This window comes from Nyctereutes procyonoides, unplaced genomic scaffold, assembly GCF_905146905.1.
Source record: "Nyctereutes procyonoides isolate TBG_1078 unplaced genomic scaffold, NYPRO_anot_genome, whole genome shotgun sequence".
NCBI lineage: Eukaryota > Metazoa > Chordata > Mammalia > Carnivora > Canidae > Nyctereutes > Nyctereutes procyonoides.
The window spans coordinates 22,701,184-22,728,046 of NW_026575139.1; the positions used below are offsets into that span (position 1 = coordinate 22,701,184).

The following is a 26,863-nucleotide window of genomic DNA, read 5'->3' on the forward strand; positions in this document are numbered from 1 at the left end:
TTTGGCTCCAGTTCTGCCCGGGACTGTTGTCTCCTTGTGGTTTGCTCCCCAAAGTTCTGAGTGGGCCCCCTGAGCAGGCCTGCCAGCCCTAGGCTGCTCTCAAGGGGGATCCAAGAGACATTTCCTCCTGGTGTCATTCCCAGCCCCCTGGCACACATTGAGGCGTGTCCTGGGTGGTGACGCTGGTGTGTGTGTGGGGGGAGGGCCAGCCCTAAGGGAGAGGAGAAGGCGTCACAGCACGCATGTCACAGTGGGACCAGCTAGCCTAACCCCTCTGCCGACCTATGTGCAAGAAGACCCAGACAGGGGAGGCCAGTGCCCCAAGGTCACCTGACTGGTAACGAGAGAGCCAGGGCTGGAACCCAGGTCTCTGTGCTGCCAAGCTTTCTTCAGGCTTTAGCTGACCGTGTTCTCCAGGGCCTGGAGATGCCCTCTTCCCACCATCCAGCTTCCCATCACATCCTGGCCATGCTCCATGTCAAATCCTGCCCACCCTGCTCGGGGCCCAGCCTCCTGCCCCACTTCCCCAGAGGCTCTCCTTCCCTGCACTAGAACCAGTTGCTCTCTTCAGCCTGTAGCATGTGCCTTCCAAGCCAGGTTGACTTGCCTCATCCCTGCCGCTGATGTTTGAAACAGGTGCTGATGGGTAGGGCAGGCTATAAGACAGGGCACTGGGCCAGGAGCTCAGACACCTGCCCTGGAGTGTGGCTGGACTGCTGACTTGCGGTGCATCTCAGGGAGGTCGCTTTACTTCTCTGGGACTCAGTTTTCCCCTTTGGTCTAGATCAGTGCTTTTCAGATTCTGTCCATAGGGAGGACTTGCCTCTAGCCACAGAGGACAGGGCCCTGCCCCTGCCCAGATTCGGCTACAGCACTCTTTGCTTGGTTCTTTCAGAGGGGAAGAGTCTGAGGCGGTGAATATGGTTTGAAAACAACTTTGAGGGTGCCTGGGTCACTCAGTCAGTTAAGCTTCTGCCTTCGGCTAAGGTCATGATCCCAGGGTCCTGGGGTCATGGCTCCCTGCTCAGCCATGACCTGGGGGATCTGCTTCTCTCTGCCCCTCCCCCGCTTGTGCTTTCTCTTTCTCTCAAATAAATAAAATCTTTAAGAAAAAACAAAACAAAACAAAACAGGGGCACCTGGGTGGCTCAGGTGAAGCACCTGCCTTCGGCTCAGGTCATGATCCAGAGGTCATGGGATCCAGTCCCATGTGGGGTTTCTTGCTTAGCAGGGGGTCTGCTTCTCCCCCTCCTCCCCACTAATGCTCTCTCTCTATCTCTCTCTCTATCTCAAATAAATAAATAAAACTCTTAAAAAAAACATTTTGAGGTCCTTTCTACTCGAATCTTGTTAATGTATTTCCCTCACTTCCCCCCATCCCGCTCCACCCTAGTTGTTGGCGGGAATATGGCATCTGACACAGAGTATTCTCAACAAACATTTGGGGGATGGAATTGATCGGCAGTGCTGGGAAGCAGAGAAGGGGCAAGCAAGCAGGAAGTAAGTGGCCAGAAGGTGGCCGGAAGGAAGGGAGGCCTGGAACAGGCTTGTGGGGTGAAGATGGTCTTTGCAAAGGGGCCAGGGCTGCCTGGGGTCTGTGGTTTCTGTTCCGGGCCTCCTCTGGGTTCCCTCCCAGCTTGCCCTCCCCTGCATCCCTCCTGCAGGGGCCACAGTGTCCTTGCACAAACCCTGCCCCATCCCCTGCTGCCAGGGCTGTCCACATAGCCAACAGACTTGGGGCTGGCAGACATCAAGCGGGCTGGGCCCTTCAGGAGCCAGGTTCGAAAGGGCCGTGACCCTGGTCAGCAGCCCCAAAGCCAGGCGGGCCCCTGTCTTCCTGAGGCTGCAGAAGTCTGCAAGGCTTCTCTCTGGGCACGCTGACGGGGGGGGGGGGGGGGGGGGGGGGGGGGCAGGGACGGTCGATGGACTCTGTGTGCCTTTGTCAGACGCAGTCTGTGCTTTCTGTTGTGTGGGTACGTTAGTTCTGCTTCCAGATCTTGGCTCCTCCCGGAGCTACAAATTACACTCTAGCCTTCATCCTGTAGCAGGGCTTCCATGCCCCAGGGTAACAGGGACCACCCCGGATCGTGCAAGTGTGGCCGCCCACAATTGGAAAAGCCTGTGTGGGGTTGGTTTAACTCCGACCGGGGTAAGAAAGGGCCTGAGCAGTACAAAGGGAAACCACTGTTACAGCCCCAAGAAGTTCCATCAGGACACTTACTAACATAATGTTTGAATTTCCTCGTCATCCCCATCTTCCCTGTCATGCCAGCACCCGCCCACCTCTGAACTGCTCTCAACTTTATCACCATCTGCCAAGTTCCTGGGGCTGCTCCTCATAGTCATTCATGCGTTCACCTCAGAAGGTCTCAGCAGGAAAGTCTTTAATCTTTTTTTAAGAGCCTACTATGTGCTGGGCGCTTTATAAACGTTAGGTACCTTACAAACTTTATTTTATTTAGTTAACATGACAACCCTGTGGAGCTGACGCTCTTGGCTTCAAGTAATAGTGACCTCAACAATATTGGATGGGACCAGGGGTATCTCACTGAGCAATGAAGAAACTGATGATCGCAGGGACGAGTCCAGAGGTAGACGGCTCCAGCTGCTGAACTGTGCTGCCACGACCCAGGTTCTTGCCATGTTTCCATTAGTGTGTTGGCTTTAGCATATTGGCTTGGCTACCTATCTTCATCACAAGATGGCTGCTATTGCTCCAGCCATCATTCCAGACATAACATCCGGCTACGAAAGGACAATTAGTGGGGCGCCTGGGTGGCTCAGTCGATTGAGCATCTGACTCTTGGTTTTGGCCCGGGTCGTGATCTGGGGGTCATGGGATTGAGCCCACATTGAGCTTCATACTTGGTGCAGAGCCTGCTTGAGATGCTCTCTCCCTTTCCCTCTGCCCCTCTTGCTCATGGTCTCTCTCTCTAAGATAAATAAATCTTTTTTTTAAGATTTTATTTATTATTTATTCATGAGAGACACAGAGAGAGAGAGAGAGAGAGAGAGAGAGAGAGAGAGGGGCAGAGACACAGGCAGAGGGAGAAGCAGGCTCCATGCAGGGAGCCCGATGTGGGACTCGATTCCAGGTCTCCAGGACCACACCCTGGACTGAAGGCAGTGCTAAACCGCTGAGCCACTGGGGCTGCCCTAAGATAAATAAATCTTTAAAAAAATAAAGAGAGAGAAAGAGAGTCTCAAAAGGACAATTACTTCCTCTCATGTTTTAAGAATATCCTAGAGGGATGCCTGGGTGGCTCAGCAGATGAGCATCTGCCTCTGGCTCAGGGCATGATCCTGGATTCCTGGGATTGAGTCCTGCATCCGGCTCCTTGCATGGAGCCTGCTTCTCCTCCCTCTGCCTATGTCTCTGCCTCTTTTTCTGTGTTTCTCATGAATAAATAAAAAAAAAATTTCTAATTAAAAAAAAAAAAAAAGAAGGTCCTAGAACAACTCTCTATTCCCCACCCCCTACCAAAAGATCCCTCCTCACATCTCATTGACCAGAATTGAATCTCATTGACAGATCCATCAGACCATTAATCACTGGCAAGGGGAATGACATACCAAGATTAGTTTACACTAATTAGGATTTCCCCCTTCCACCGCAGGCACCTTCAGGAGTGGGTGGACTCCTAAGAGAAAAATTCAGAGCCCTAAGGAAAAAAGCAGGAGTGACCATAAATCAGATGTCTGCCATATGGGCAATTATCACACACCCCATTTTACAGATGGAAAAACTGAGGCTAAGAAAGATGAGGCATTAACTTAGTACCAAGTTAGGACTTAAATCCAGGATTGTTTGACTCCAAAGCCCTGGCTCTTTCTACTATAGAATGTACGAAGCACTCTTCTATATGTGCTTATGAGTTAGAAAGATCGGTATACCCGCATCTACCTCAAATTCTTGATGGAACAAAGAGGGGTGTGTGTAAATAATATCCACATACACCCACATACCATTTTATTGTCAATAAAATTATGTCATAAGAAGTGACAGGTATGTTCATTTGACCTGCATTTATCTAAGGCCTTCTAGAGACTTTGACTTTGGGGACAGACTGGTAAGCCCTAGCCTCGAACTTTAGAGACTCTCTGGTGAGGGAGTATATGGAAAAGTATAACTCTCTGCCACATAAGCAGATTGCCATGGGAGTAAAGAGCCTGGGAATGCTGGAGACCAATGTCACAGGAAAGGGGAAAACTGAGTGGGGTTTTGAGAGATGCATAGAAGTTTGCTCACACACACACACAAAAAGGAAGTTTGCTCACAGAGGAGGAGGCAAACATTTCTTCTAGGCAGAGAAAAGAGCCCTGCAGAGGTGTGGGCTTGAAAGTTCTTGTTGGGTTTAAGGAACAAAGGGGGACTTAATGAGGAGGAGGAGGAGGCTGAAAAGGTTGTAGGCAGTTTCTCAGGAGTCTTGCCTTCTAAGCTAAGGAGTTTGCTTGGGTTCTGTTAGGCGCCTGAAAGATTTTGAAGCAGGAAAGTATAAAGGGATCAAATTTGAATGATTTTGAAGATTTGGAACCCCCTGCTGAGTCCAGGTGACTGTGAGTGGACAATGTAGTGGCTGAGACACAGATTCCAGATATGTGGATTCCAGAATAAGTTAAGTCACTGACAAGGAGTGACGCCTCCCCGGTATCAGCACTGTATCCAACTGTAATTGGGGCCAATGTGCCTGGATAGGGCTGTGCAGATCCTGCAAGGGTTTGAGAAGACCCAAAGACCATGAGTAGCTGACTAATGTATCCATACTAAACAAACACACTGACTCTGAGATTATTATTAAAAGCTAGTGTCTATCAAGTGCTTGCTACGTGTTAGGTGCTCTGTTGAGTCCTCCATATGCGTTGTCTTATTTTATGCTTTTTTTTTTAAGGTTTTATTTATTTATTCATAAGAGACACAGAGAGAGGGGGGGGAGAGAGACAGGCAGAGGGAGAAGCAGGCTCTACGCCTGGAGCCGGATGCGGGACTCAATCCTGAAACCCCAGGATCACACCCTAAGCCAAAGGCAGACACTCAACCGCTGAGCCTCCCAGGCATCTCTGTCTTATTTCTTATTTAAGCCTTGTAAGGAAGGTTTAAACTAAATTATGTAAAATTGCCAATATTTGATGTGTTTAATTTATGAAAACTGATGAGGAAGCCTGGAGGTTGGCTCAGTTCACACAAGGTCTGGGGCAGCCCAGGTGGCTCAGCGGTTTAGCGCCGCCTTCAGCCTAGTGTGATTCTGAAGACCCGGGATTGAGTCCCACATCGGGCTCCCTGCATGGAGCCTGCTTCTCCCTCTGCCTATGTCTCTGCCCCCCTCCTCCCGTGTGTCTCTCATGAATAAATAAATAAAATATTAAAAAAAAAAAAGAAGAAGAAGAACCCAGGTCTGGTAAGGACTCTGGAGTAAGGCAATCCTAAGCTCCCACTGTGGCCACTACTTATTAGCTATGTGTCCTGGGACAAATTGCTTAACCTCTCTGAGCTTCTGTTTCTTCACTTATACAATGAGGATAATAACTGAACGCACTTCATGAGGTGTGGGTTAGAAGAGAGAATGCATTAAAACACTTAGCACAACGCCAGACATGGAAGAGGTGTCTGATGAACGTTAGTCGTGCCTATCATCACTGCTATTAATATTCCAAAGCTTGGACTGTGAAGCACCTCTCCCAACCTGCTGTGAAGGAGATGCCTTCTGGAATCAGTGTTTCCCATGGATGGAAAGGAAAGAAATTTTACTGCAAGAACCAGATCAGCATTACTAGTAAATGGTCCTTAGATTCACAGGGCAAAGGGAGCGCCAGGAACTATGTCCTCTTGTCTCCAGCACTGCCAGCCTCTGCTTATTCTTTCCTCTCCTGAGGTCTTTGGGTCCTCATGGCCACAGGGGACTAACCCAGGGGAAAAGGAACCTTCCCACTGGAAGAGTAGCTGGGGCAGCTCTGCTCAGACTCAGGACAACCTTTCTATGAAGCTTTTGCCTCGTTTTCCCCATGAACCAGCCTGGGTGGGGTGTATTTCCAGGATACTCCAGCAGCTTTTGCTTTCGAGAACCACATCCATCAGCAAGGGGTCCTGCGAGTCCCCATTGCACTTGGGCCTCATGTATGTGCTTTCTGGCTTTATGTACGGATGTCTCGGACTCATGCCTGCATGAGGCCGTGTGTGTGTGTGTGTGTGTGTGTGTGTGTGTGTGTGTGTGTCTGGGCCTGAGTGGAACTGCACTGGCATGGGTTAGGGGTTGGCACCACCTTGGCAGCCTCAGTAAGCCCCGGACACCTTTTGCGTATTACATTCCACGCTTGGGTGGGGCTCCTGCCTGCAGGGTGGGTAGACTCCCACTCTTCTCCATCTAAATCTCTGAGTGTTCGTTCTTTAGACAGAAATTACAAGTGCTGCTAGCTTGAGAAGGAAGTTCAAAGCCTGGCTCCCAGCAGTTCTCAGCATATCTCCTGGAGCCGGGCTGCTTCCGAGCACAGACCGACACAGAGGCAACTGTGATAATGAGAGGCTCGAAGAAGTCGAGAACAGGCAGGCCAACCAAACCACACCTTTGCGGCAGCACTTTTGGATGCTCGCAGATGTTTCCCCATGGTCTGCTCCTTTGCTTGCCGGGACTCTTGTATAGACCTGGCTGCCCCCTGTTCAGTCTCTCTAAAAAAAAAAAACATGTTCAGTCCCCTCCAGAGAAACTCAAAACACAGACACTCCTTATGTGTTTTCCTGGAAACATTCTATAGCTCCAGCCTGGGAAAGCTTCCCAAAGTTTTCCAAACCAAAATAATAGTAATAATAATAATAATAAAGAGGTAGGAGGAGGAGAGAAGTTTGGGCAAATGCCTGTTGATTAATGTTCAAGGGAACACTCTTGGATTGGAGGGAAAGGAAAAAGGAAGGGTTTTCCAGGTCAATTTAAACATTTGTGCTGTTTGCTTTAAAGGCAATTTCAAAATAGTTGGCCTCCCGAAAGCAATTTTTTGGAATCTACTCAGAGGGCAAAAACTTACCCTTCCTTCCCCCATCTGGAAAGTTTTCACACCAGAGGCCCCACTCATTCCTGAGCGCTGGCTTCAGAAAGAAGGACTTTCCCAATCTTCCAAGATTCCCTACCCTCCCTCACCCTGCTGACCCAGAAGGAGTTGTGTTTGCTCCACCCAGCAGCAGCTGCATTCCAGCTGTGGAGGGATTATGAAACATTTAGGAAGCCTCTGGCTGGAAAGGTAAATGAGGAATGTGTCCTAATGACACCTGAATACCGGCTCACCCTGCCAACAGAGAAGCAGCAGGAATGCTTTTTTTTTTTTGGACTTAGGGTCCCCTTCCCAAGTCTACCGGGCAGGGGAGCCCGCTGTCAGCTCACAGAAAGACTTTTTAGTGGTGTCACAGATAAAAGTGCTGACCAGCCTGACTCCCCTCACTGTGAAACACAAGAAACTGAATTCAGACATTTCTGTGAAGATTCAAAAATATTTTCACTTACTCATGAGCTCTCCTCTTTTTAATTAAAGCACAACATCTTGCTCAAAACAAGCCTTTGGAACAGCAGAGTAAACAGAACCTTAATTTAGGAATTTGCCAACCGATCTCGACTACTGCAGGCAGGTTACAGCAGCAGCTCAGAGGCAGATGATGGACTGGAGGTCTCCCAGGAGGCTCCCTGCCCTCCCAGAGGTGGTGTCTGCACCTGACCATTCAGGAGGAGGTGTTGGGCGGGGGGGAGGGGGCGCTTCAGAGACCAAGGAGGATCCTTTAAATACATAGAAGTTGGCTAGACAGGGCAGGCCTGAGCAAATGGCTTTTTAGGCAGCTGAAGCCCTCAGCAGCTGTCAGGACAACTGCCACCAAGTGCTCCTGGTGGCCTGGAGCGCTGCGGCACTCACTGGGGCCTTTCCCCTCGCTCGGTCTCCTCGCCATCGTGTTATCTTCTGGTTCTGCTCGCTAGACACTCGGGTTAATGACACCATCTCACTACCTGGCTTTAGAATGGCTGGCAGCAGCTGCCTAGCGACACGCTGTCTTGTCCAAACCGCTTCATTTCCTGGCTCCTGAGATTCCATACCACCCCGGCCAGCCGCCCCGACAGCAACAACTAGCCACCCTGGGAATGCTTTGAGAATCCAGGATCCAGGGTGAGGAACCCCATGAAGTCCTCCATTAATTCCTGGTGCTGAAAGCGGATATGGAAATTTAGCTGGAGAGCTGGTGGCCTGTGTCCCAGGGGGCCACCCAGCTATTGTGAAAGTGCCCTCTCCCTTCTTCCTGCCCCTGCTGTCCCACTTCAAACACTGCCTGTGATCCACCTTTTTAACACCTCCAAGGCCACCACTGCCACTGCCACCCCCCCTCCCCCCCCTCCCCGACCTAACCACCCACTTCTCCTCCAGGTCCTTTCAGAGAGTAGCCCAGCTCGGTTGCCATGGAGAGCGCCCCACCCCCGTACCATTTGGGGCTTTGAGACCCTAGAAGGAAAGCACCAGGAAACCCCAAAGCGTTCTCCCTCCCGAAAACAATGGCTTCCAGGGTCTGTGCCAGACACAATCACAGCACCCGAAATAGACTCATTGTCCTCTTGTGCAATATCCAGGAATTTGGTGAAACTCATCATTTTTCAGGTTACCGATAATGCAAGTCTGGAAACTGAAACAGGAAGGAACACAGGCTGAAAAAGCTTTTCTCCAGCCCACCGCGTTCCTCTCTCCAGATGCAAGATAGGTTTTTTTTTTGTTTGTTTTTGGGTTTTTTTTTTTTCCAGCAGTACTTTGGTGGGGTTAAAATTAGCTGGCAGCATTCTGGTCACATGCTAGACAGCAAAACAAAAGGGGGTTGTTCCCTGGCAGCTCCTGAAGCAGTCCCGACAGACCTTCCTAATCCATGGACTTCTGGGAAGCTGGCTCCTCAGGCCCTGGTATGGAGGGGCCTCGCCACCGCGTCCCCTCTGTCGTCACCCTGCTGTAACAGGGCAGAGCATGGGCGGTGTCCATGCTGCCCAGGATCTCGGAGCCCGCCTCCATCTGGGAAGGCACTCAAAGGCCACAAAATGGCTTTTGCAAATCTTCCCACTTGGGAGAGGAAGGCTGAAAAAAGGAAGAACTTCTGAAGCCAACAAATCAGCAAACACCACAAGGACATGGAGAGAAAGAGGAAGGGCAGTGTCTGGAATCATGGACGTGGGCCTCGTCTTCCGGGGGAATGGGCTGCTCTTCGCATGCCTAAAACCTAAAAACTCATACATCCAAGCTGTACGTGGCTACGCTTTTCGGATGGATTCTTTATTTCTGGACCCTGATGATAGGGGCTCATTGTGATCTGCTTTGTTCTTCCAGCTTAAAACTGTCACCAGAAGCCCTGGATGAAAAATGCAGCCTCTGATTCATGCGCACAGTCAGGAAACATCCCTTGCGCTCAGTACAGAAACATGTCCGTCAACTTGGGAAAGGAATCACCGCCACGAAATGTGCTTTTGGCTTGCCAAAGCTTAGCAGCTGCCAGAGCCAAAAACCCAGCTGCCGGATTGTCTGGGGAAGGTGGTGGCTGGAGTGGGGGTGGGGGGGGGATGTAGAGAAAGAGGGCCTTTCTGAATCACCTGATTTGTGCCTCCACCTCCTGTTTAATTCCAAGCCAAAACCCACCTCAAAATGTCCCGAGGGCCAACTACTCCTAAAAATCGTGCTTAGCACTGCCCCTTCCAGCCCTGGGCCTGCTGTCAAGGTGAAGCAGATGGCTTTTATTGATTAATTTATTTATTTGGAAGGGGCTACTTTGAAGTCAGGAAATTCCAGCGAGACAGAGTGCGTTGCCCCGGCCAGAATTGTTGTGACAATCATAAGCAGACACCCAGAGAGAGGTGGGTTAAAAGAAACTGCAGCTAGGCTCTGGGAACTCGGATTTTTTCGTCTTTCCCCCCGTCCTGGCCTCCATGTCAGCCATGCGCTTATGAAGAAACAGCTCCTTTGCCTCTACTTTCGGTGGTACTCAAGGGTTTGTGTGAGCTCCGTAGGGCCCGCTTTGTCAAAGGGGCTTCGTAAACCAAACAGGCCTCGGACTTGGATCTCATCCTGAAGCCCTCGTTATAGAGACAGACCCAAACAGAAACTTACCCCCCCCCCCCGCCAACGCCCAGCACATAAAGTCCTCTTTAATAAACATACACCATTTTTCAGTGGAACAGCCTCAAGGTGTCAAAAGTACATAAAGGTCTGAAAGCTGAAACCCTAGACAAACAGTGGGCTGAAATATATTTAGCAGAAAATATTGAAAGCCACTGGAAAAATATGTTCTCTTCCTGGGATGTTAACAAAGGTTTAGGTTCAGGAAACCTTCAGGAAAGAGCAAGTTGGGTTGAGGAGGAATACTGTTCAATGTAAATAAATCCCTAAAACCTCCTTGGCCTTCCTGGGCCTTGGCTGGAACGGAGTATTTCATTTTTTTCCCCCATTAAACAGGCCACCCGGAGAGTTGGCATTAGAGACCTGAACATGTACCAAATCTGAATGTGCTATTTTGTTTCTGTACATTGAATCAGACCGTGTTTCAAAGAGCAGCTTGTGCAAAATGGGGTGGGGGGGGGCGACCATCCCCGACTAGTGCGCCCTCACTCCGAGTCAGTGACAGATCGGTTTCAGCCCCCCCCCCCCCATTGCCCAGTGTCTTGTCCCCCGACAGGAACATACCCTTGGTTATTGCTGCCCAAGGTGATGTCATGCTCACTCGGCCTGAAGGTTCATTTAGGTTGTACCTCTCCTGCAATAAAATGGCTTCAGAAAGACCCACGTTTCCTGCTGTCTCAAGGTAGGAGAGAGAGAGAGAGTGAGTGAGAGAGAGAGAGTGAGTGAGAGAGAGAGAGGGAGGGAGGCAGAGCAGGACAGGGCAGGCAGCCACTCTCCCTAAGATGGATGCTGCATGATGTAAGCGGCTGGCTAACTCTCTGGCATCCTTGCAGTTTTAAGTTGCCAGCAAAATATTATTAAAAAGATAAAATACACGCAAACCGTGCAGAATGTAGGGCTGCTGTGTTTACATCCGGGTTTTGATGACTCAAAGACTTAGACTCCGGCTTGCTGAAAAGCTCTATTAAAAACACAGCTTTTGTGAAAGCCCCCAGGGAGCAGGAAGCCGGGCCGGGGTGGGTGGGTGTGGGTGGGGGGGATGGGGAGGGGGTGCGTGATGCCTGGAGGTGGGGGTGGGGGTGGGGGTGGGGACCCACCCCCTCCCCTCCCCTCCCCTCCCCTCCCCTCCCCCCCTCCCCACCGAGGGCCCCGGGCCCCGGGCTGCCACTTAAGCCCCCACCCCCCGCGGGAAGAGCTGGGAGGTTAACCTTGTCTCGGCTTTGGAACCAGAGCGGGCAGGGTTAACCTTTTTCCAGAACATTTATTTCACCATCTCACTGACTAGAGGGAGGAGGGGCAGGAGGCAGAGCGGGAGCCTGCCGCGCTGAGAGGCTGCGGATCACAAGGCCATTCTGATAGCCTCCTGTCCCCATGGCAACTGCAACGGCATTTATCAGTTCCTTCTGCGCACAGGCACAGCAAATCTGCATTGCACATGGCAGGCTTCCAGCATTTCAAATGAAAGAGCACTTTGAACGGCTGCCAAGTTTGGAAGGAGCAGAACTGTCAGGGCTGCTTAAAGCTGGCAGTTTATACTGGGGAGGCTTTCGCTTCCCACAATCCTCCGGGCCTGGCGCGCTGCCAAGTACTTAGCGGAAGCTAAAAAGTAACTCGCTCCCCTCCCTCCCCGCCCCTCCCCTGCTCCCTCCTCCCCTGCCCCTGCTCGCGCTCCCCCTCCACGCCATTCACCGCAGTGCTCTCGAAATTTTCCACATGTCCTGTGTCACCAGTGCAGGCTGTACAATGAAAACCAGAACGCAGGCTGCGGGCGACCGGGCTCCTATTAATAAGGGGCGGGTGGGGGGGGGGCGCGGGGGCCGAGGCGGGTCGGGATCGGAGGCACTGACAGTCGGGGCACCCGGTCCCCGCCGTACCTGCCGCCACCGCCGGGTGCGAGCCCGCGCGCGCGCGTGGGCATGGGCGCGCGTGTGCATGCGCGCGCGCCTTTCACTCTTAAAAATGCATTAATGAAAATAAAAAATAAGGGCAGCTTCAGAAGGGGCAGACACCGTGCGCACGGGGGTGGGGGTGGGGGTGGGGGTGCGGAGGGTGGGTTTCGGCTGGCTGGTTTGGAGCTTCATCGAGGCTGGAAAATGGAGGTCATGCAGGCAGCGTTGTTCAGATCCAGCCTTTCCAAGAGCCCTGGGGAAGAGGGTTGTTATTGAGAACGGAGCCCGTTTCTAGAGCTTTCCCTGAATCTCTCGAGTGTCGCGGCGAAAGCTCTGAGGCCACCGGTGGGGGGGAGTCCGGAGATGGCTTTCCGTTGAAAGTTTACCAGATAACTTCTGACCGTCACGCAGAGCACAAGGGCTTCTGCTAGCAGAAACTGGGAAATTGGCAGAGCGTTCACTGTGCTGGGTTTAAAAAAAAAAAATTATAATCTACACTGAGATCAAGGGCCCGGGCTTTATTTTCCAGTACAAATAGAACGAAAATTGTCTGCCGCTTAGGCGGTTGGATAGAGTTCAGGAAAACTATGTCTGGCATTAATTCCAAAGTGGAGGTTTTGGTTCAAGCGAGGCCCATTAATTTCAGTAAACTGTTTTCACTAGTCCAGACCCTGCTGTGCAAGGACTATTTATTACCTTTTGCTAACCTGATGTCTGCAGAGTTGTAAAGCAAAGGGAAAAAAAAAAAATCCAGGGTGGAGATATCTATATCTTGGATCAAATGGGTTTTGCACCTTCCCTTTGGGGGCCATGTTTTATGGGGCATTTTCTATCCTTGGTTTTTCTTTATCAGGCCCAGTTTTTTTTTTTTTTAAATCTATCTTGCAATGAATTAGAGGGGAAAAAAAATCCTGATGGAAAGGAATCTGGGTGAGAGCAAATACCTATCTTTTGCCTATTTCAGGGGGGCACCTCCCGGCCACAGGATGTTTTGTGTGCTTGTCCCAGGCTTCCAGGTCCAGTGCAAAGCCCTGACATGATTCACCTCAACGATCCAGTCTAAAATACACCAAGACAGTCAATTTTGGCATTTGTTCTCCCTTAGGAATTTTACTAGCTGCCTTAGAAAAGCACATAAATTGTTTCCCCCTCCCTCTTTTTTTTTCCCCCTGCCTCCTCTCTGCATCCCCCTCCCTAGTCCATCTTGATGTCATTTCAAAGAGAAGGATGAAAAGGGGGGATTTGTCAGGAGGTCAGGTTGGTGAATGTGTCTTTCCAGCCCCCAACACACACACACACACACACACACACACACACACACACACCCAGCTGAGAATGTTAATCAGAATTAAAAGCCAGTCAGTCCTATTAGAGCATCAAACATCAAGACCTAGAGGATGGGGAATACAGGGTGGGGGGTAGACCTGGTGGGGCTGAAATGTGATTCAGGCCTCTGTACTGACTTACTAAAAGAAAGCAGGGGAAAGGTAGCACCAATTTGATCAGCTTGTCAAATGTCAAAATTATTGGTCTTTTAACTACCCCCCCCAACCCCGCCCCAGCAGAGTCAAGTTTTGTGCCTTTCCCAAGTGTGATTAATCTCTGGCAGAGGCCAGAAACAGGAGTAGGTTTCTTGGCTGCCCGTTCTGATAAACAATCTGTTCCTGGGAAGAGTAGGTGAAGGGGGCGTAAATTGAGGGGGTAATCTTGGGGTGTGGTGCCGTGGGTGGGGGGTCGTCGCCAAGAGGAGGGGGGTGTGAGGCCAGCCTAGCTAACTCTTGCAAAGGCCCGCCTTCCCGGAAAATGCAAGTGCCCTTCCTTGGAGCTCGTGGTTTTGGGGTGGGTCAGGTTTCCTGCCCTTAAGAATGTGAGCAGACAGTGAATCCATTCTTGCTGCCAGTTCACAACGTCCAGGAAAAGTCGGGGCGGGTGGCGGGTGGGGGGGAGGACCCAGAGGCCTTGGGGAGCTGGAGGTGAGGGGAGGGCACCCTGGGCATTGCAGACCACCAGGTGGTGTGTGCAGCTGGCCAGGGGAAACCGAGGCAGCCGCAGGGAAGGCTGGGGGCTGGGTGGGGCCCATGGTGCTAGGAAGTATCGCCAAGCAGAACGGGGGGGGGGGGGGGTGTGTGTGCAGAAGATGTTCAAAACAAAAGGAGGGACGATTTCCCTGCGCTGGTACGGAAACTGTAGGCAAGAAAGCTGGCTGTGGATTTTGCAGTGGGTTTATTGTGTGGGCATCCAGGCAGAAAGCAGCAATCTGAAAAAGTGGGGAGGGGGAGAGTCTGTGGGTGAAGAGAAATCAGTGCCGAGAAGGCTGTGCACGGCTGGGAAATGTCACTAAGGAGAGTGCAGTGGCCCTGGATACAAGGTGAATAATCGGCTGCCTTTTGGAAAGAAATGTAAAAATATCAATAAAGGCAAGAAACCCTTGTCTTCTCAGCTTGAAAAGCAAATCCACCTCTCACCTTCTGCCTCTCCTCCCCACCCCAACCTGCACACACACTCAGGCACCCATACACACACACACACACACACACACACACACCCCTCTTGTCCACTCTGCATCCAAGAAGCCTGGACCAGGCTCACTTTCCTTTGGATTTAATTACACGAAAATGCTGAACAAAACCCTGTAATTACACCCTTAGTCCCTGCCACTCAGACCCAGCACACTTCCTGCCTTAGTTTTGTTTTTTAAAGAGGAGGTCATTGCCTCTTTTCTTTCCAAATTGACCAAAACAAAAAAGTAAAAACCCCAAATAAATCCAACTGCTCCAAGCTTCAGCACACCAGGGATTTGGGGATGGGAAATCCGTGTCCCTCTAGGAAAGATGAGAGAAGACAGCCTGACCTGGCTGCTTTCTCACTCTGGCTCTTAGGTAGAGGGGCAGTCACTGCTTACTCATCTGCCCACCCAGAAGAACAGAGATGGCAGACTGGCCACCCCAAAGGAAATCTTCCAGGGACAGAGTGAATGTGGACAGGCCTTAGTTAGCATCAGGCCTCCATTTCCAGGTATTTTACTGAGAAGGGCTTGGAGCTGGAAGAGATTTGGGACCCTGGCTCACCTTTCTATGGCCTGACGCATTAACATACAGAATTTCACAGCAAGCCCCTGAAGTAGGGAGAAGGAATTTTAATATCAACACTCACACTCAATGTGTGAGGAAACTGAGGCCCAGAGAGGAGAAATAGATTGCTCTAAGTCAAGTGGCTGGCGGGAGTGGTGAACAAGCACTGTCTCTGTCGACTTCTATGCTATTACCTCAGGAGACCAGGACATCTTGGAGGAAATGGAGACTTCTAGATTTGGGGCTGGAGCCAGGCAGACCTAGTTCATCATTAGATCCCCAGGACTGAGAAAGTGCTGCCTAGAGGAATAGTTGAATAACGGAATAAATGGCAAATGGAAGAGCACACATTAAGGAGCTGGGGAATGGGAACCCATCAGGCCATCTGGTGGCCCAGTTTCAGCTTTGAAACAAAAGTAAGTGATGAGAATAGTTTCACACCCACTAGGGACATATCAGGCTGGGATCCTCTGGGTCTGGCCAGATCGGGAAATTCAAGTGAAAACATGGTGGTCCTCTAGATGGATCAGGGTTGGGGGTACCCTTTGTTCCCTCGCTATCTCCAGTGATGCCTATGCCAGGCTTGGTTGTCAGGGGTGTAGACCTCCCCTGGGCTAGAAGTGGTTTGTTGTTGTTGTTTTAAGATTTATTTACTTATTTGCCAGTAAGGGGGTGGGGAGTAGAGGGAGAGGGAATCCAAGCAGACTCCCAGATGAGCACAGAGCTCTACCCAGGGCACATCCCACAACCCAGAGATCATGACCCCAAGATCATGACCCAAGCTGAAGTCAAGAATAGGATACTTAACCTGCTGAGCCACCCAGGCGCCCCTGGGATAGAAGTGTTTTGAGGGCAGCAGCCAGAGTCATCAAGCAGCCTCTAGCCCAACGATAGGACAGTACAGACTAGGTAGGTGTGCACAGTCAGTGTTCTGTGAATTAGGTGAGAACAAAGATTTGCTTCTTGTATGATATGGCATGTGGGACTGGAAGGAGGTTCCTTGCACCATAAAATGCACCCTCTCCACTTTTGTCCTTCGCCTTCATCATTCAGCCTGGGGATCCTCCTCCAGGGTGGACATTTAAAATGCATCTGTCCCAGGGAAAGGTAATTCAGTAAGTTTCCTAATAACTTTGGTGTGTTCTAGAGCTTCAGATTGTTCTCCATTACTCCTACCTAGGGCCAGGGTATAGAAAACCGGGAGAGGGGATCCCTGGGTGGCGCAGCGGTTTGGCGCCTGCCTTTGGCCCAGGGCGCGATCTTGGAGATCCGGGATCGAATCCCACGTCAGGCTCCCGGTGCATGGAGCCTGCTTCTCCCTCTGCCTGTGTCTCTGCCTCTCTCTCTCTCTCTGTGACTATCATAAGTAAATAAAAAAAAATTAAAAAAAAAAAAGAAAACCCAGAGAGAGAGAGAGAGAGAGAGAGGGAGGAAGAGAGAGAGAAAGAGAAAATCTCAAGGGATGCCAGGGAAGCATGGTTACACCATTTTGCTCAAAGGTGACTAGTGACTGATTTTACCTCCAAAATAATGGGTGTTCATTTGTGCATAGTTTTGCATCTACTGGGACAGCAGTGACATTCTTAACCCGCAAAGTCCTGTGCGGAGAGGCAATTTTTCTTGCAGTTTCTTAGAGGGACCTAGGGAGCGACCCCCCAAGCTCCCACCCCCCCCAAAAAAGCTAGCAGCTGGTGGGTCTGAATAAGGAATACTAGGTTTAAAGCCAAGAGAACTTGGTCTCTAGTAATTCTGAACTAGCTCTGGACCTGCTTTCCTCACCTATACAGGAGGGTGATGAAAGTAACACCTACCTCACAGGGCCTATGTGGGGATTGGTGAGATAATGTCTGGGAATGCACTTCACGGCCCTAGACAAATGTCATTCATTTTATTGTTCATAATCTCTTACATTTTTATTAAGGACATCGTAATATTGTATTTTCTTTTTTTTTTTATAATATTGTATTTTCCATGCGGACCAATGAGGCAGGCAACTGAGGCAGTGAAATCATTCCCATTTTACAGACTAAGAAACCGAAGTTAAAGTGATTTGCTCAAGGTCAGACAGCTATTTAGGGTCAGCCAAGTCCAAGTTGAACAACATAATGTAAATATGTGCAATGTAAGCGTCCTCTGTTCCTCCCTCTCCCCGAGTGAGGAGTTGACCGCCCAGCTCTGGCAAGTCAAAATATTTGCAGATCGCGGCCATCCACCCGAACCAGTGACAGCAGTGACGGCTGCCCGGCTGTACCAGGCTTGACCGTGGGACCCGGAGGCCTCCGGAGGCCTCCGGGAGGGCTTCCCGCCCCGAGGCCCCGCCTTGGGGCGGCCCCCAGCAGGAAAGCAGCGGCGGCGACCGGTCTCCCGAGTGGCCGGGCTGTGGAAATCCCCAGCGCCGGTGGGCCCGGTGGGAAGCCTGCGCCCCCGGGGTCGCGGGGAGGGTCCGGGGTCTGCGCACCTGTGGCCTTGACCGCTCCCCCGCCGGGCTCTCGGCTCACACTCGCCCTCCGAGCTCTGTCTCCGCTACTCTCCTTCCCGGGCGGGGTGTGGGTGTTTGTATTAACCCAACCGGGTCAGTGAATAGCACCCTTGTCTGGCGCTTCTCCTTTTTTCTCCTCTAGGCCTGGTCCCTAGGAGGCTCATTCTAGGGTTCCTTTATTTTTGGACCTAAAAAAACAGCAGCTTTTGCTGAGGACAGCGCTGGGCTCCCCCTTGCCCTGGCACGCTGGCGAAGAGGAAGCGGGGAGGAGGCAGGAACCAGACGCGACTCCCTCTGCCTTTCTTCCCTTCCTTGCTCCCCGCCCCTTCAGGAAGAAGCAGTGCGGGCTCTGCTCGCCCCGCTCCGCGGCCGCCGCGCCAGCCCCGGCCACTCCGTCCCCTTCCCTTCCCTTCCCTTCCACCCAGACTCCCCGGAGCGCCGGGCTGGGCGCGGGCTGGGCGCGGGCTGGGCATGTCCTGGCGGGCGCGCAGGCTCCCCTCCCCAGGGGCTCTCAGCGAATCGCGTTGTTCTTGGGCTTTCACGCTCTAGTGGCTCTTGCGTAACCCTGGCCTAAGTTGAGACTTTTTTTTTTTTTTTTAAATACCAGAATTAATACTTTAGGAAAAGGCCAATACTTCCGCCACGGAACCCGCCTGGGAGTAAATGTGTAAATTACCGTGCTGACCGGTGCTCCCACCCTCAGAGCCCCGGAGGGCTCCTGGCTCCCCGGGATGGGGGCCCTTGGAGAGGCCGGAGGAGGACCCAACCCAGACGTTTGTTTTCTCCGGGTCCTGCTTACCACCCGGCTCAGCGTTACCAAAAAAGGCCTTTCTCCCGCCTGGGCCTGAGCGCTTGGCCCGTGCAGCTTTGCAGCCGGGTGATGCGAGGTTCAGCCGGGGCCTCTTCGAGGCCGAGCCAGTTGGTTGCAGGGATGCCAGGCCGAAGAGTCCCCAGGCCAACCCATCTCTGCCACAAACCGGCTTGGGGACAGAAGGGAGACTGCAGGGAGCTTAGAAGTGCGTGGACACGCTGAGAGCGACCTTCTCACCCCTAAGGTTGGGCTGCGGCCTCTGGAAAGGCCAAGTGGAGAGCTGACCTTTTGCTCCAGCTTTGGTGGGGGATGGGTTCTGAGGCTGCCAGCTCAGAAGGCATGCTGGCGAAGACACAGCCTTAGGGAGGAAATTTAGGGAGGACTGCCTGCCTTTCCCCTAGAGCCTGGTGGAACCTGGCTTTGCCTGATTCCCAGACCCCACTGTCAAGAGTCTCTCCACCTGATGCCTTAGGCTGAGCACTCCGGGCTTCCTTCCTCTCCATATTGTGGAGGCAGTATTGTCACGTGGGATTCGCCTTGAGGGGGAACTCTACCTCCAAAACATTGATGTTCTCGCCTCTCACAATCCCTGACATCCCCAAACACGGCCATCTCAGACAGGCAGGACAAAACGGATCACCCTACTAAATGAGGGTGAATCTTGGACAGGGGGAAGGGTATCAAGAGAGCTACGCTTTTTAAATTAAAGTATTATGAGGCTGTAATGGAAGTTTGTTTAAATGCATGTTTATTTCTAACTGTGTCTGAAGACACCCGGCATGTATGTGTATATATATCTCTCCTTTAGTAACAGTGAAGACAGAGACAGACAGGGAGACGGAGACATATGTGCGCGCATACCAAACATAACACTGTGACATAGTCTCCAACTTGCTTTCTCTAGCAGCCTGGCTAGAGGGTTGGGGCTAGGTTGCTGTTCCTCAGTATTTCTGGTTTAATAAAGGGATGGGCTGAGTAAATATTAATGTAAAGAAATGGGTGAAGCAGCCTAGCCAAAGCTAATGAGCCTGGAGCCATGGGCTGGTGGGGATGTCACTCCATTTCCAAAGCGCTGTGTTTTGACTCACCCCAGGGTAGCTGTGGTGTGGGGAGGGCTGAAGTTTGGAAGGGTGAGGCAATGCTCTGGAGCAGCTCTTGACAGAGCAATCACTACTGGGAACCAGTGGGCCAGGGGAAGTTTATTTTTGTTGGGGGGTACACAGTGAGCTCACTTTTTTTTTTTTTTTTGCAATAACAGAAATCTGGCTGCTCTGAGATGAAAGAGGGGCTCCCTAGGGCTCTTCCTTCCCTCTTTCTCCCTATCCTGATAACTCCCCTTCCTCTGCACCTATGACCCCAGAATGAGTGGGAGAACCATGTGCTGAGGAGTGCTAGAGCCGAGAGCAGGCTCTGGAGGTCAAGTGTCAAAATAAAAAGAAGTACTTCTTGTTTCTTCAACTGACCTTTATTACAAGTAGGAGTGAATAGTAGTCATGAGAATAATGATCCTCACCTTTTATGCGATTTACAAAGTACTTTCACATGTTCACTAGCAATAGTACCAGTATTAATACCAATACTAATAATAACCAACACTCACGGACGGCTTCCCGTGGGCCTGACACGGTGCTCTACACAGCGCATGCTGTATTTGTTTGAGTCTGCGGCAACAGCGGCAGATCCGAAACTTCAGTACATGTGAAAGAACTCACTGGCACAACCTGTTTGGAGAGGGAAGGATGGAGGTTGGTTCCGAAGGTGTATTTGCATAGCACTTTACATGAGAATGTAATGAAGAATGGGGGGACTGATGGAAATTTGGAGCACTGCAAACCACCTCTGGGAACCTGAGAACCCAAGGTAGCTTGTCACACGCTACCTCTCTGATTTTACTGGATTCCGATCTCAGCTCCATCTCTAATGGCCATGTGACCCTGGGCAAGTTATTTAACCTCTTTTGTGAGCCTGTAAAACAGAGTTCATGATAGAATCTACCTTGTGGATACTATTGAGAGTTTAATGATGAGGCAAGAAAATCACCTAGCAGTGTCTGGTTCGCAGTAACCTCAGTGAGTTACCTCCTAATCATGACAAGAAGCAAAATGAAATCTCAAACAATTCTAATAAGTTGGGAGCTATGATCCCATATGTACGGGTGGAAAACGGAGAGAAGGTAAAAGAAAGTAATCAGATCAAGGTCACAGAGCCAGAGAGTGATAGAGAGGAAATTCCAACCTGATCCCGCAAACTCCACAACCTGAAATGCCGGTATATTGCTTCCTCTCTCCAGCCTTGCCCAGAATTATTTCAATTTTCAGAGGGGTGGGAGAGGCAGACCCAGTACATAGAAGAAATGGTTGAACTGCCGTGACTACAGCTATGACCAACATGCCTGTTCCCCAATAAGCAGTAATGACGAGCAGCGGTCCCCTAATGGAAAAGAAATCATGGCCTTGCTCAGCCTTCTGGGGCACTGTGGAATGAAAGCACAGCACGTGAGAAAGAATTTTGAAAGCTGCCACTGCGCTTTACAAAGAGATAGCAAAATCATTAAACGCTGCCCCACCTTCTTTTATCAAACCCGGAAAAACCACTCACCTGTTTGGCCTCTCCAGCACCTTCCCCCCTCCCTGCCCCAACTGCAGCTGTGCGCAGCCAGTAGACTGTTTTCCTTAAAGGCCTCCGGGTGCTCGTAGCTTCTTTCAGCCAAAATTTTTAGAATGCGACTGGGGGGGGGGGGAGGAGTGGCTCACCCTGAATTCATTTAGCTCTGTCGTTGAAACTCAGGTTCCGAGACCAGAGCACAAAAACAAATCGAAAAGGCAGTTTCTGGGCAAATGGAAAACAGCTAATTTTGCAGGTGCTTTGGCATCGGTGGTAGCAAGTGAACGTAACATCCATACGGGGTGGGGCGTGTGGGGGGGGGGAAGATTTGATTACAGATAAAACGAGAATGAAATTCGCGACGAAAATCCTGAAACTGGACATTTAAATGCACTGCCCGGGGTGGGGTGGGGAGCGGGATCGGAAATGACGCTTGTGGTTTTTAAATGCGTTTTTACTTGGGAAAGCCGGGCGGGGAAAGGAAAGGTCATCGTCTGTTTAATTTCCACCCCCAGCCCAGGACGTCCAGCATTAGCTCGCCGGGCCTCAGCTGTTGTACACACACGGGGAGGGGGGAGGGGGGAGGGGGGAGGGGGGAGGGGGGAGGGGAAGGCGGAGGCGCGGAGGCGGGGCCGCCGGGGAGGAATCTGGGCGCCCTGCCGCGCATGCGCCCTCCCCGAGCAACAAGTGGCTCCACAGACAGAGGAAGTGTAAAGGGGAGGGAGGGGGGAGAAGTGGTGCAGAGCATGGCGGTGACGTCAGCGCTCCGCCCGGGCGGCATCCCGCGCGGCCAAGCCGGGGACAGCGCGAGCCGCAGCGCGAGCGGGAGCGCCGAGACGCGCCTCCGGAACGTAGAGTAACAATCACAACCCCACATTCCGGGCGAGTGCGAGCGGGAAGGGATGCGACCCGGGCCGAGGCGCCGCGCGAGCGCCCTGCAGCCAACGTGAGCGCCGCCAGCCGCGGCGGCCGGGGCGCCGGCCGGGCCTGGGGGCGGCGGGAGCCTGCGTGCGTGCGCTCCTCTCCTCTGCTCTCGTGCGTCCTGGAAGCAGTGGCCGCGGCGGCTCCCTCCGGCCGTGCAAACCCAGCCGCCGCCAGCGGAACGGCCGACGCTGCGGAGGGGAGAAGCTCCTCTCGGCGGCCACCCCCTCCCTCCCCCGGCGACTTCAGCAAGATTGGACCCGGGCACCGGGTGGCACTGAGCCCTCTAGCCTTCGCCCCAGTGAGCCTGGCGGGGAGAGGACGCAGCTCGTAGGGGGGCCCCCAGGGAGAGGAAGAGACCACCCCTTTCGAGCTTCCAGGCACCAGCCACTCCGGGGAGGGGGCCCAGAGCCCGCGGCGGCCAGCACCCGGCACCCTCGCCCCCTCCCCTCGGGCCCGGAGCTCGCAGCCCGGGTCCGCGGCACCAGGAAGAAGGCGCCTGAGCTCCCCTCCCGACGACACAGCCGCAGTAGGAGGTGGGGGCGACGAGCGGGCAGCACTCGTCCGCCGCCCCGGCGGTGGAGCCCCCACGGAGAGGCGCTGCGCCGGCGGTGGAGACTCGCGCTCCCTCCAGCCCCTGGGGCAGAACTTTCTCGCCCCCCCTTCCTCCCCCGCAGCCGGACTCGCTCCCCAGCCGGCCAGTCCTCCCGGAGGAGAAGGCGCCGCGGAGACAGCCTGGGCGGGGGCCTACCTTCCCCAGGGCGGGCATCATGTCGGCGGCGCAGGTGTCCTCGTCCCGGAGACAGTCTTGCTACCTGTGCGACCTGCCCCGCATGCCCTGGGCCATGATCTGGGACTTCTCGGAACCCGTATGCCGCGGTTGCGTCAACTACGAGGGCGCCGATCGCATCGAGTTCGTGATCGAGACGGCGCGCCAGCTGAAGCGGGCGCACGGCTGCTTTCAGGACGGCCGCTCCCCCGGGCCGCCGCCGCCCGTCGGGGTCAAGACGGTGGCCCTGTCGGCTAAGGAGGCGGCGGCCGCGGCGGCGGCGGCGGCGGCGGCCGCGCAGCAGCAGCAGCAGCAGCAGCAACAGCAGCAGCAGCAGCAGCAGCAGCAGCAGCAGCTCAACCACGTCGACGGTTCCAGCAAGCCTGCGGTGCTGGCGGCCCCGTCCGGCCTGGAGCGCTATGGCCTGAGCGCTGCCGCCGCCGCCGCCGCCGCCGCCGCCGCCGCGGTGGAGCAGCGCAGCCGCTTCGAGTACCCGCCGCCGCCGGTGAGCCTGGGGAGCAGCAGCCACGCCGCGCGGCTGCCCAACGGGCTGGGGGGCCCCAACGGCTTCCCCAAGCCCACACCGGAGGAGGGACCCCCGGAGCTGAACCGCCAGAGCCCCAACTCCTCTTCTGCCGCGGCGTCGGTGGCGTCTCGGCGCGGGACGCACGGTGGGCTAGTGACGGGGCTGCCCAACCCGGGGGGTGGTGGAGGCCCCCAGCTCGCGGTGCCCCCCAACCTGCTGCCGCAGACGCTACTTAACGGCCCGGCCAGCGCCGCGGTGCTGCCCCCGCCGCCGCCCCACGGCCTCGGCAGCCGTGGGCCCCCGACGCCCGCGCCCCCAGGGGCCCCCGGGGGCCCCGCTTGTCTTGGGGGCGCCCCGGGCGTCTCGGCCGCGTCGTCCTCGGCGGCGTCCTCGACCTCGTCGTCGGTGGCGGAGGTGGGGGTGGGTGCTGGCGGCAAAAGGCCCGGCTCGGTGTCGAGCACCGACCAGGAGCGCGAGCTGAAGGAGAAGCAGCGCAACGCCGAGGCCCTGGCCGAGCTGAGCGAGAGCCTGCGCAACCGCGCGGAGGAGTGGGCCAACAAGCCCAAGATGGTCCGCGACACGCTGCTCACGCTGGCTGGCTGCACGCCCTACGAGGTGCGTTTCAAGAAGGACCACTCGCTGCTGGGCCGCGTCTTCGCCTTCGACGCCGTCTCCAAGCCCGGCATGGACTACGAGCTGAAGCTGTTCATCGAGTACCCCACGGGCTCCGGCAACGTGTACTCCAGCGCGTCCGGGGTGGCCAAGCAGATGTACCAGGACTGTATGAAGGACTTCGGCCGCGGTCTCTCCTCCGGCTTCAAGTACCTGGAGTACGAGAAGAAGCACGGCTCCGGGGACTGGCGCCTCCTGGGAGACCTGCTGCCCGAGGCCGTGCGCTTCTTCAAGGAGGGCGTGCCCGGCGCCGACATGCTGCCCCAGCCCTACCTGGACGCCAGCTGCCCCATGCTGCCCACGGCCCTGGTGAGTCTGAGCCGCGCCCCCAGCGCGCCCCCGGGCACCGGGGCCCTGCCGCCCGCCGCGCCTTCGGGCCGGGGCACCGCCGCCAGTCTCCGCAAGAGGAAGGCGTCCCCCGAGCCCCCGGACTCCGCCGAGGGCGCCCTAAAACTGGGCGAGGAGCAGCAGAGGCAGCAGTGGATGGCGAACCAGAGCGAGGCACTAAAGCTCACCATGTCGGCCGGCGGCTTTGCGGCGCCGGGGCACGCCGCCGGGGGTCCGCCCCCCCCGCCCCCGCCCCTGGGACCCCATTCCAACCGGACCACCCCGCCCGAGTCAGCCCCTCAGAACGGCCCGTCCCCCATGGCCGCCCTCATGTCGGTGGCAGACACTCTGGGCACGGCGCACTCGCCGAAGGACGGCAGCTCCGTGCACTCCACCACGGCGTCCGCCAGGCGCAACAGCAGCAGCCCGGTGTCACCGGCCTCTGTGCCCGGGCAGCGCCGCTTGGCATCACGGAACGGGGACCTGAATTTACAGGTGGCGCCCCCGCCGCCTAGCACCCACCCGGGCATGGACCAAGTGCACCCCCAAAACATTCCGGATTCCCCTATGGCCAACAGCGGGCCCCTCTGCTGTACCATTTGCCACGAACGTTTGGAGGACACGCATTTCGTTCAGTGCCCATCCGTCCCCAGCCACAAATTCTGCTTCCCTTGCTCTAGAGAGAGTATCAAGGCCCAGGGGGCCACCGGCGAGGTGTACTGCCCCAGCGGAGAGAAATGCCCCCTGGTTGGGTCGAATGTACCTTGGGCCTTCATGCAGGGCGAAATCGCGACGATCTTAGCTGGAGATGTTAAAGTGAAAAAGGAGAGAGACCCTTGAACCACAAGACAGCCACCTCCTCTGCCCCTGACCAGCTCCTCTCCGATCCAGAGAGCCCCTCCCCCACCCACAGCGACCCTCCCTCCCCTTGCCCCTAAGATGTAGAATTGTGAATATAACAAACTGCAAAAAGTTAGTCTTATGTATAGACATTATTTTCGTCGTATGTTTCTATATTTTGAAACAAAAGGTATGTAACTTCTTCATTTGAAGGATAAGCTGGTTTGTGTTAAGCAGTATAATATTGGTTGGGTCATTTGCATCATTTCGTTAGCATTTATTTGGTGGCAGAGTGTTTGCCTAGGTACAGAATTAATAGCCCTTAGCAACGACTGCTGCTGGTGTGTATTTTTGTAAATGTTATGCACTCTCTGAAAGGAAAAAAAAAACACAAAAGAAAATGACTTTTTTTTTTTTTTGCCAAGGCCAGTGTTGCTGCCTAAAAAAAAAAAAAAAAAGATGCTATAAAATGGTGAAAGCTTCTTTCTAAACAGCCCCAAGTGTTGAAGTCTTCACTTTATTTTGTTCCATTTTGTTCTGTTCTGTTTTGTTTTTCTGTTTTGTTTGCAAAATGGTAAGGGGGGGGGGTTGTTGGGGGGGCGGGGTGTTTTTTGTTGCAAGTTTGTGAGGGAAAATGTTTTGGTTTGTTTCTACGGACCTGAATGTGTTGGATCTTCACGTGTTGTTTTGTTTTTGCTTTATTGATGCACGGATGCTTTTGAACAGTAGAGCGAAATGCTAGACATGGGGAATCTGCTCTGTTTGTCCTTTATACATTTCTGTAGTTAACAGAACACTGTAATGTGCCTTGGAGCTTAGTAACTTGTAATAAATTCAATTGATATTAATTCTGCCCCGAGTCAGCAAGTGTGTTTTTCTAGAGCTGAGGCCACGTAGTAGTTCCAACATAGGGGACACCCTCCCTGCCAACGTAGAGCACAAATGCTGGTGTCTTTGCAAAGCCTGGGAGGTGGCATCTGTAGAAGGCCCTGTGCTGGCGGACTGCCCCTCCCCCCCAGCAGACTATTTACATTCACCTCTTGGGGCAGGACAGTTGCTGACTAAGCAATTTCTGTTTACTCTTCTGCATCTCTATTTTCCCTGAGCGCCCCAGCTGCAAATGGCATTGTCAGAAACTCGCCCTGTGGCCTCGGGTATGTGCTGATCTCCAGTGCAGCTGTGCCTTGTGCAAGTGGGAAAAACAACAACAACAACAAAAAAAAAAAACACAAGAAACTAGGATGCTTTGCCTCTTAGATGTGGCAGGAATCACACTTACTGCACATTATAAAGCAAAAACGCCACAGAGCTGGGAGCTGTCAGTGGAGGCAGGAGGGGTGTGGGCAACAGGGAAACAGGCATGTAGTGAGCCAGGAGAGTTGCCAGCAGCTTCCAGCTGATGCATTGGAAAAACAGTGCCACCTCATTCATCACTCATTCCCCACCCCCTACCCCCTTTGTGATAAGTATTTCTAAGGGCAGGACACTTAGCTGGTGGGAAGATGATTGCAGGGAATGGGGGAAGAGAGAAAAAAGCCAAACCCCATGTCCAGAGGCAAAGGTCACTTACGACACCAAATAAAGCCTGTTCCCATGGGTGGGGAAATTCAAGGATTGGTCTGACACCAAATAAAGCCTGTTCCCATGGGTGGGGAAATTCAAGGATTGGTCTAATCAACTTGTGGGCAGCATTTGGGCGGCAGAGAGGGGTAGGGGAAAGGACCAAGACTGGAGCTCTAAGCCCCCTTGGCTGAGACCAGACCGGAGCTGTCCCAGAGCTAGGGCAAGGCAAACAAACCTGGCTTGGACCTTGGACCTTGTGGGAGGCAAATAAATGGAAG

General features: G+C 53.5%; 1 protein-coding gene across 1 annotated transcript; it reads left to right on the plus strand.

The window, feature by feature from the left end:
• The first annotated feature begins 21,698 nt into the window (after positions 1-21,698).
• On the plus strand, positions 21,699-25,875 carry IRF2BPL (interferon regulatory factor 2 binding protein like). Its single transcript, XM_055304532.1, has one exon. It carries the CDS (start codon positions 22,659-22,661, stop codon positions 25,020-25,022), a length of 2,364 nt encoding a protein of 787 aa, XP_055160507.1. The 5' UTR covers positions 21,699-22,658; the 3' UTR covers positions 25,023-25,875.
• The last annotated feature ends 988 nt before the right edge of the window (positions 25,876-26,863 follow it).

Bases quoted from the DNA above. Each gene is read 5' to 3' on its own strand.
- IRF2BPL (XM_055304532.1), top strand. From the start codon at position 22,659: ATGTCGGCGGCGCAGGTGTCCTCGTCCCGGAGACAGTCTTGCTACCTG.